General features: G+C 34.5%; 1 protein-coding gene across 3 annotated transcripts in view; it reads right to left on the bottom strand.

Moving 5' to 3' along the window:
- LOC149782122 (uncharacterized) overlaps positions 1-11,013 on the bottom strand; it is a 132,309-nt gene extending 121,296 nt beyond the window's left edge. For all 3 annotated transcript variants that reach the window (XM_089933568.1, XM_089933567.1, XM_089933566.1), the window contains exon 1: positions 10,812-11,013. In XM_089933568.1, the coding sequence (XP_089789694.1) occupies positions 10,812-10,894 (83 nt within the window). In that variant the 5' untranslated portion in view covers positions 10,895-11,013. The remainder of the gene's footprint in view (positions 1-10,811) is intronic.
- Positions 11,014-11,427: the final 414 nt, after the last annotated feature.

Here is an 11,427-nt window from a genome sequence, read left to right on the forward strand (position 1 = left end):
ATGGCTGTATATAAGGGAGTTCTCATGGAGATCATGTACTATCATTTCAAACATGCAGAGAGTATCTAAAACTTATCGCACCTGCATAGTTTAAATGTGCCTGAAAATAATACTGCACATGCTCTATTGGGACAATATGCCAGCAACTCTGGACTAAATGCTTAATTAAAAAATTTAACATTTTCTGTGGATCTCATTTTAAAAGTAAATTTATACATGTAAAATAACCTGTTTATCCAGACCCCTATTTTGCGTCAATACAACATTTATTTTCACTAACTGCAAAATAGTTATGCCAAAAACCAAATTGCAAAACACCTGGTGTCATATTAACATGCACAAGTGACCAAATTCACTAAAATGTTTCTAAAATATATCACTATTTATTATAATTAATGTAAATACACGGCTCTTATCCAAGCTGAACACTGCTGTCTGTATTTTAAATAAATCAACAGCAAAAGAAATGCTTCTGCTATGTACAAGTTATAGCCTGTTTTGCATGAACAAACCGCATAGCATGCCTGTCCATGAGTACCTTATTTTCATATATACCATGTGATTATAATTCAGTTATTTGGGTTCAGACACTTGTCATGCAGTAATAAAGATGACTTGAGATATATATTATGAATTTATGTAAAGCATTCGAACATTGTTACTTTACCAAAAGTCAAAACTTTTTATTGTACAAGGATTAGACTGGGCCTTAGAGACCGATTCAGCTAAAAAAAAAGACAATATGTCTTCCTAATAAAGGACAAGATGTTTAGTTGAGTGCAAAGAAGCCTATGCCTTACTGACAGACTATTAAATGGGGACAATTCTCTTTCAATCTGCAATAATTTACTCGTGTACCTTCACATAATTTGTTTCAACAAAAAAAAAAAGGATAAAAATGAAACTCTAAGAATATTTTTGAAGCTGTTAAAAAAATAAAAATGGTAAGACTGTTCAATGTATGTATCAGTAGCTAGTGGATTCAAACTGACTACTATTTACGTTTGGTGCAAGTTCTTTTTACAATCATTTCCTTCTAGACCAGCCACTTAATTAAATGGGGGGGGGAGGGAAGGTAAATCTTTCAATATATTTTTCCAGCTAATGGTAAAATAAAAGTTAGCAACATTTTTGCCCCTATTCTAACACATTATAAAGGAGATTGTTTTGAACATCTTGGCAAACATCTGAAACCAAAAATGCCACAAAGCACTACTTGAATAGCTACAGTATGTAGGCTCTCCAAGTCCTTTCCTCAACCGCCAAATGTTATCCAAAAACTGGACAAAAATATTAACATTTAAAATTAACCTTACTGTAACCTCAGGACTGAATGGAGAAAATTGTCCAGTTCACGTGGTGTTTTTCTTCATATCTGGACTAAGAAAAAACCAAATACCCTGCAATTTTTTTTAATTACATCTCGTTTTGATGAAATTTATGCACAAAAACTTAGTCACACATGGGCACACAAGAAAAGAGGTTTCTTTGTTGTATAGTACTGTTCGTTCTTTTCTACTCCCTAAATAGTACAAAATGACCATGTAGCAATGACGTGGTTCCAGTTATCCGGTTATTTATAGCAAACATGTTGCCCTGGTAGAAATTCTACCAGAATGTTAATCAGCCAGATCAAAGATGTCCCCCACTGTCCCATGTTGTGCTTTTCTCTTGCAAACACTATCAACCATGCATGGTGTGGTGCCACATATTACTAGGGCTGATTGCTTGAGGGAAGTAGCTTCTCCATATACATTTTGTACATGTACAATTGTCTGTGGGTGTATGTATGTTTGTTGACACTGCTGTCTGCAAAACTACCAGTACACAAACATAGTCCCTGTATCCAGACCTCCAGTTTCTGGTCCTACAACTTTCAACCTACACTTTCTTTCTTTCTTTCTTTCTTTGTAAAACTTAAAACTACTGAACTCCACTACCTGAAAATTTGTTACCCTGAACTTCCATTTCAAATGTTATTATGAAAATGTATGAATATAAATGGGTGACTTTATTTAAAGTAATTTTTTAAAAAAACATTTCTATACAAATGTTTAAATTTCTCATTCATAGCTCTTATCAGTGAAGTGTCTGCTTTAAAAAAATTTTTAGTTGTGGACATTGGTTTAATATTTCCAAATGCAATTTTCAGTGTATGGCCCAGGTCACTCTCTTGCACAAAACACTCGGCTCATTTCATTTACCATCAGAAAATGGATATGTTTGCCTAATTATTGTGTCATCATGACAGCATACAAATGTATTATTAAACATAAACTACACCCCAAGATCCTAATTTATATTCTGGTAACATCTTTTTGCGTGTCATAATTGTTATTATAATGTGATCTTGAAATGAATTAATGCAGACGTTCAAACATTTAGTATCTTAGTTCCTTGTTATTTACATTAACCATTGTCCACAGTCTAGTGCGATTTCACTGGAAACGATGTTAACTTGAGATGACAGAAGAAACAACCTATTAATGGGGAAACACCATCTACACTTGCTAACAGGTCCAACTACAAATTGCACAGATCCAGATCTTCCAATGTAAAATACAGAGACAGTCCAGGGTTTATGTTTGTTCTGCTCATTATTCCTAGCAAATTACACAGACTTAAATCTGCCGGCAAATTATGCAACAGCAGTTGGACTCCAAGCATAAGTGAGTATTGTGGTAGTAATCACTACTTGGTATAAATACTAGTGGTGAAACAATGCACCTCTGACATGTATCAATACGATTCATAATAACCGACAATACACTGTCGATATACGTATCAACTTGATGGGCTTTTCATCTTTGGAGCTTCTTGGTGGTAGAGTGATGCCCTTTTGTGTGTTGACATATAGCATACAGATTATGTATGGACAGACTTATCATGTGTTTTATCCATGAGAGATTTAAAAAAATAATACTTCCAAACAGACTACCTGTTAGGTGTCACCAATTATTATTCAACCTTTTAGGCCATTTCTGGCTGCTTGCTCCATTTGATCAGGATTCATCTTGGTAACCACACCCTTTGTACTGCATGAATGCTTTTAGAACACTGTATTGCAAATATTGTCTTGAATTAAATCAAAATTACGGTTTATTTTCAAAATAGGTAATACTGTAATTTTCTATGTCAAGAAAATCTATCTAAGCAGAACAAATCTGAGTATGGGAGCAGAGACCACCAACAACTGAATCATTCACATTGTACTTCCTGCAGATGCAAAACAACTGTTGTGGAAAGACCCATTTCTGCCAGTGAAAAAGGAAATTAATTAAACACCCACTCTCTTTTACAACAGCCAGCAAGTTGACTATAAGTGTATGGTTTGGAATCTGCATGGCTTGCCCATTTTGCTCAATGATTTTTTGTCCTCTTGACATGTTCTGTCACTGATAGCATACATCAGCATAAAAGCAGACATTCCAATCTTATTCTCCATGTATGCTTCAGAGTAATTTACAAATCATTTAGCAACCACTTCAGTGCAAAGTTTCTCTGTTACTTTGTATCCCTTTAGATTGAGTTTGGATGCCACTAGTTCTGGTTGTGTCACAGTGAATAGGCTACAGTAGGCTCTGATTGGTTTTACTATTTTCCTAAACAAACAATAACCACCAATCAGAACTGAATGTCAAATATTTCACAGCGTGACACACCGAAGTGTGGCCCCCAATTTCAGTACGAGAAAACAAGATTTAAAACAATAGTGAAACTTATAACAAAAAATCAATATATCAATTAATCATTTCACCAAAAATGAACAGTAACTATACATGTGATCCCTAATCTCTTGATGTAAGCATCAACATCAAAGTACAAGGGAATGATGTTTAGTCATATTATTCAGACTTGTATTACTTATCCAGTTCTATTTTTAAATACCAAAATTGTACAAATATGTACTTTGTACTAAGGACATATATGACTCAAATACTATATAATCCATCTTATAAAATTTCACAAACTAGAGATGTCACCTTCAGTGTTTATTCAGGCTGTAGATTTCAAGTACACAAAGCAAGACCATGTCAGTTAATGATGCCTGTAGATATGGGTCACTTTACAGGTCAATAATTTTGCAATGTTTACACGAGAAAACTTGGGCAGTAAATGCTCTCTATGGGCAGTAAATGCTCTCTATGTGGACTGTTTCGTAAAAAAATAATTGTTCCTTCTTTTCTTAAAGTAGGGATGAGTTTCATATTGTACAAGTTGTCAAGAAATGGTTGTACTACACTTCTACACAGCAGGGCGACTACTGATATTGCTGAAAAATTGATGTGAACCACATTATTTACCTATGAAAAACATGTTCACAAAAAAAAACTTTGATGAAGAAGTTTAATTGAAAACATGCTCTATTTCAAGTTTGCAAGCCACAACATGGTTTCTTAGTTATTCAAGAGCTTACAATAGCATAATCTGTTCATGTCCAGGCAGTAGGTTTCGTTGCATTATTGATTTATACATTAGGGGGCTTTACACAGTACAAAACCATAGCACAAGGAGGAGGAGGAACATCCAAAAGGATGTTATGAGCACCCAAATAGTAGGATATATTCAACAAAGACAAGTCTTACAAACCAAATCCTGTCATAATAAGATGTACAAGATGTACTAAAAAAAAAAAAAAAATCACAAATAGAGTGAGGTATGTCATGTTATCAACAGCTTTTTGACAAAAGTCTCTGTAAACTGTAAGCTTTCCATGCTCAAATGGTTGAGTTTCAATCTAAATAAATATCATTGTTCCGATAAATGTACACTGTTGTACATTTTTAGAAATTTGGTAAACTTTGTGGACTAACTCTGCGACCACATTGAGAAAATTGGCTTCCATGTATATCAATGTGATGGCTGGAGCCTGTCGAGACTAGAGCAGAGGTAACAAATACAAATTGCATCAAATCTGTAATGTTAAACACAGTTTATTATAAACCAACCACAAGAAAATACGTTTCCAATCAGCCAAGTATCCCTCTTTCTGACTGTCGACCCTAGCATGTTTTCCCCCACAGTAAAACAAGAAAGATTCACATTAAACATGTTAACAGAAACCTTCCTACCCTAATTTTACACCCAGTACAATTGTTCTTCCACTCCATTAGCATTAGAACACAGTTAAATTGTTTCATCTGCCAGATATTAAACAAATCAGTGTAGATTATATGGCAACTGTATATCTGTCTATGATCGTATCAAAATTCAAATTTGCAATTTTTTTAAATGATAATTGTGTGTTAACCATTAAAAGTGTAGAAGTGCAGTTGTATCTTTGAGAAGTGCAGTTGTTTAGGTGCATTTAGCCAAATATTTGTGCAACTATGTAAAGATTGACACTTTAACTATTCCTGGAAGTTCAAAATACAGTAGAATCCGTCTTGAAAGACCACCCTTTCTGCCAAAAGATAATTGTTTCTCATGACAGGTCATAATACTATATAACTAATAAATCTGTGCAAGAACCTGGTCTCTCAAGACAGGTTTTACTGTATTGCAATTGATCTTCCCAGATGAAAATCCTTTTATGTTATCTGCAATATGTAAAAGTCACATGCCAAAAAATATGCATTTTGTCCTTACCAAACACCCCCTCACCATCAAAACATCTTAAGGAATGCTAAGAGAAATCATAATTACTTAGATAAACCTAGCAACACTGTCACAAATGCACAACACTTTTTATAACAATGTCAGCAACAACTGACACTGAAGAAGAATAATTACAACCAATATCTTCCTTTAAATTCGCAATACTGATCTCACATTTCCATTACTGAATTAAAATAGGAGCAATTAAACCTAGCCACAATTTTGTGCCAATGTGCATTATGCAGACCAGCATTTGACAAAAACCAATGGTGGTTTAAGCCACATTGTTGGACACTTAACAAATGATAACCCGTATCTTTAAATGGAACTGTATGTCTATGTAAGAGATGCTTGGCATCCATGCTAGCAACTTGTTCTGTAAAAATTAAGCCTAATTAGAATAAAGTAAAATGATACTATCCAATGGAAATTGTCTTAATACACTGCAATCTATACGCAGTCCACCAATGGAAACAAACGATAGGAATATGCAGTAGTCAATAACATGACATTCCTATGTGTTACCGGTCAGCACCATCAGTGTATCTCATTGCCAACCCTTTATTTCCCCATGGATATTTAAAAAAATCACAGAAAAATGAAATACATATCGTGTTTTAAAAGAAGACCTGCCTACCCTAATATTAAATCCAGTACAATAGGAAATACATACCTAGTTTGGGACCTGACCATGGTGACTCTGGCTAGATACAGACAATCCAACTATAGGGGATTTAAATTATGATGTACTGAACCATAGTTGATTTTAAATAATGACACTATTGACAAATACATAAGAAATGGCTCATTTGCATATATGCTTTGCCAGGGATCCAGATTGCTATTTAAAGCAATTTGTCACAAAAAAATATTAGCAAGGAGAAATTACTACAGCATACTCACTGCCAGACAAGCAATGCTTCCGAAGTAAATTTTATTCAGAGTGATAAGTTGGAGACATTTATTACTTATCAACATTAAAACTGAACTAGTTTTCACATACTATTAGCATCGTATAATTTTGCTATGAATCAACTGGTCAATAGTCCCTTTATAACTGAATATGGAAGAATGCATATAAATAAATGAAGAAACATGTCTTAATGTTAATCAATTTACAATAAATGTTATAAACTGCCCAGTGCAAAATTACTAAAACACAGAATTTTAAACGAAAAAATAAATACTGACCCACAACACCACCCCTAATTAAAATATCAAAGGCACTGGCTCCACAACATGGAATCCTTGATTACAGGCAACAACATCAATTTAAAACAAAGAAAATGTACCCATTCCATTTCTTGTACCAAAACAAGGTCAACTACCATGGGAAACATTTAGGTATCAAAAACTGAATATACATACACACACACACAAATCCAACACAAGATCTAAATCTGTTTTGGAATAAGGTGATCTGACTTGTTCTTCTAACATTCATAATTCCTGGTCCACTTGTGTGTAGTAACCTATCAGATAAACACACTGCATTTCTGGTCAGTGATGGTTATCATTAAAAATGCAACATTCCAAAGTTTTTCTTTTTCATCAATGTTGTAAATTGATTGGCTTTGTATCTCAATTATATCAGGTAGTTCAATTTTATCCTGACTGCATGAAACTGTTAGTTTTAAGATATTTTCCCATTTCTGAGTCAATCACAAATAAGTACTGAATTTTGTGAAATACTTTTCAATTTCTGTTTTAAAAAACAAAAAACTCAAGACAGCCATAACCCGCTGTCAGAACTTGGTAACATGAATTATAAATGTAAAAGTTCAAGCTCTGTATTCTTGACAGCCCTCAGGCTATGTACACCTATATAATTACAGCAATCAAGAATCTGGAACATTACCACTTGCTGTGGGCAAACGTTTCTAAACTGCTTACATCAAGATTCACTTGTACATATGTGCAGCAATTCAAATAACATACTTCAGATCAAAATGTATAATGATTACTTGCAAACAGTTCTGAAAATAAACAACTCCTAACACGAAGTATGTAAAACATTTTTCCCATATGAATTACATAGTTCTGAGTTCTATGCAAACTTTGTTTACTTCGTTCTAAAAAAAAACATTGGTTCAACTTTGAAATAAAAATGGCAGATCTGGGTTGATGGAGTATGCAGTTCAGTCTTGTACACTAGTATTTAATGTAGTTGTTCAATGGAAGAGTTTTCAAGCAACCATTAATTTATGTGATTAAGACTGGCTGCATTTTTACTTATCTCCACAACAAAAAACAGTATTTTCAACTGGTACATGTGCTTTCTTGTTTCAATACTGCTTCTTCTTTCGTCCCAAAAATAGAACATTTATAAAGGCCATGATAATGCCCTGGCATTCATTTTTATTAACCACATCCTATTTCCTCCATAAAAACACGAGGAAAACAGTTCAAGTGTTGTATGCTAGTACAGTTTGGCACTAAATTTATCAAGACCAGGACAGCACTTTTGGCCTTCATACCATCTCGGTTTACTTGCAAAGCTCTGTATAACTACCATCTGCATGACTAGCACAGGATTGCGATCTAAAACAAAATACTGCACTTGTTTTGTTGCATCAAATGCTGGTGAAATAAAGTATGACAGAAAATAGTGATAATCTGATTTTCTGTCAGAATGCTGTCAAATACCCATTTTAAATTTCAAGTACATCACGATTAAAATCAAATAGATCCTCATGTATCTTGGCCGCCATGACATCACGGCACAATTCATTAAACCACCCAGCACTACTCAGAGTGAAGCAGTTACTCGAGATTCACAGAGGCATTTCATGAGGAAATTCAAGGACAGACCTGTAACTTTCATCCTCAGTAATTAACTGCACCTAAAGTCTAACATCTGGAAAAACAACGAATAGTGTGGTCATTATCAACAAAATATGATTTAAGTGTTTTTTTTAAAAAACTTCAATTATTTTTTAACCAGGCTAAATGAGGAAACATCAAGCTAAGTGGTCAATTTTTCTCATCTAAATCAATCTCCGAGTTATCCATATATTTTGCCAGAGTACTGTGTTTGAAATCTTCAGGTTTTTTTTCCCCAAGTTTAGGCAAAACAATTTTTTGTCATCACTTTTATTTTTTTATTCTTTGTGCTTTCTACTCTTGCCATTATGGGACATCTGAGCACATTCACCCCATGATCCTTCTGTCAACAGCATATAAGATGATTACTGATTGGCCCCATCACCCATATATACACTAAAGGCAATGACAATCACCTTGAAAATACTCTACCCAACAGAGTACTTGCTGGACATGTTTGATCAGCCTTAATGCCCAGACAACACTGCATCTATTATTTTAAGCAACATGCACTGGTTACAATCATGAATGAGGCAGGGTATTAGAAAGCCCACAAGTGACCAATTCATCGGAATATGCCCTTGCATGACTATCATTCAAGAGTTTATTTTGCTTTCAACGTATCTTTTCTCAACTGATATTTAGGAAATCTATGCTTTCCAATCAACTGCATTGTTTTTTCAATGACTGATGAATGTTTTTTAAGCATATCCCCAATAATAATTGGAGCCAGCCTCCAATTTATGTCCTTTTAAAACAGCCACCAAAATGTTAGCAGTTTTCAAGATTGGCAAAACTATGTCACAATGTACTGCATTTCAGATTACTGCCTTCTCTGTGTTTGTGTGTTGTCAAAATAAAATCATGCAGAAATTTTAATGAGTGGCAATAGGTTTACACCAAAAATGCAACATTAATTATTGTACTGGTTTTTGTAACTAGTAATGTTGCTGTCATTTTATTCCATCAGTTTTATCTGTTACATGTAGTTTATTATTCTCACCCATATTATACTCATTTAATTGGTCAGTTTCCTGCTATTATTTGTTACAGTTAAACCTATCGTGTGCATCGTAGGTCATAGTCAAACTGGAAATGCAAAACTACTGTGTATAACAGCCATCCGGGCCAGCTGCCATTGTACGTCATTGAGAAACGTTCTTCGATCACATCTGGACTTGATTAGCCAACAATGCAACAACAACAAAAAAAAATGTCATCAAGACCAACAAAACCAAAACAAAAGCTTGTTACACAAGTCCTAAACGTATCGGTACAAATACCATGTTCGCTCCTGTTGTACCCTAATTATTTTCATTATTACACCACTTTATATAGCCTAATCGATTTTCCGATATGTACACGTCCTTATGCCAATGGCCAAACTTTTTTTCCCTGGGGTGGGGGAGGAGTGATCGAGTCAACAAGCAATTTTAATCAATATATTTTAGATCTTGCACAAAAAGATTCCACTCTCTACTCCCAACTTTTTCCTCTGGTTAAACACACACACACCCAAAAGATGCACCAGTGGAATCACGGTCGTTCTATCCTCAGAATCATCTTTGAATATCATGGTTCAAGCTAAAAGTTATTATTTAACTATTTAGAAGTACCACTAAAAAACTTATTAATTCTATAATTCTGCCTTTACCATTGTTTAAATTCGTTGTTCCTAAACTTACTTTGCGTCAGTCATGATCGTGCTCATGTCTAGTTTAACCGCTATCAAGACATTTTTTTTTTTTTGCTGGTTAGGTATCAGACACAATAGCCACAATTAGATACACTGTTACCACTGTACTATTTTACAACGTATCATATTATGGAAGGCATTCTCACAAGCGAAGTACAAAACACGAAATGTAATTAGTAAGCAGAAAACCAACTTACGGAAACAACAACAAAAAATTAATCAAAAAACTAAACATGTCAAATAATTTAGCTTTTCCCCAACACACAAACAACAATGACTAATTTAACATCAACTAAACCCAATTAAAAATGAAGCGGATCAAAATAGCAAAAGTGCCTATTTAAAATAAAAGGTGAACCAGAGCATACATTTTCCAAGCACAATTTTTTTAGAAGTCTTTTGTCTGCCTCTGTACGATAACTTGCTTGTACAAGTTGTGTATCTCGTAACTGCATGTAGTCTGATCCGTACGCGGAAAACAAACACCCACAACAAATTCGTTAATATTTTTAAGCAATGGATGTTGAGTTTACAATCCCAAAGTTGTATGCATTAACAATTCATATGGGTGTACAAAATTACAAATAAAATGGCATCAGAGCGATGTACATTCCCGTTAAAACTGGCGCGCTGAAAGCTAAATATTGAAATGGTATGACCCACTTTCCACCCATGTGCAAGCGGTCCTACTTACCGTTTGAAATACTCCGATATTTCGTCCTCAGTCGTATTCTCGGGTATATTCCCTATTTGAAGGTACCTAGTTTCCCGTACCATACTTTACAGTGCTACATCCCGAGAATTTGCTTGCAACACACCGACATATTTCGATCCGACAAAACATTCAATCCCTCACATTGCTTTCTTGCTTCTATTCGTAGTATTAAAAAAAATTTATGGCAGCCATGACGTCATGTTCACGTGACATCAAACATATGCCACATGACTTTACATTATACATGTAGAGGGGCTTTCTCAAAAGTTTCAGCTCTTGCACAACGGTAGTCCGCTTGTTATCAACGACCTATCGATTGTACCTACGTTTCTAGGCGCCAATCGACTTAACCAGAGCATTTACAATGACTTGCTGGATTAGTTCTTACCATGCCAGCTGTGCGTGATAGCGGAAATTAAACTAGCTGTTATTTATTTTTCCTGATCTGTGCATCTTTTCTGTTCATGCTAATTAATACAAACCATAATAGTGTGTAATAAATTAGTGTATCATCGTATCTTCTCCATTTCGAACAAGAACGATTATTTATGTACCTTACATAGTGTATTGCATATAAAATAAAGCATGTTTGAAT

This window comes from Sinohyriopsis cumingii, chromosome 15 (assembly GCF_028554795.1).
Source record: "Sinohyriopsis cumingii isolate HCF-2022 chromosome 15, ASM2855479v2, whole genome shotgun sequence".
Classification (NCBI taxonomy): Eukaryota; Metazoa; Mollusca; class Bivalvia; order Unionida; family Unionidae; genus Sinohyriopsis; species Sinohyriopsis cumingii.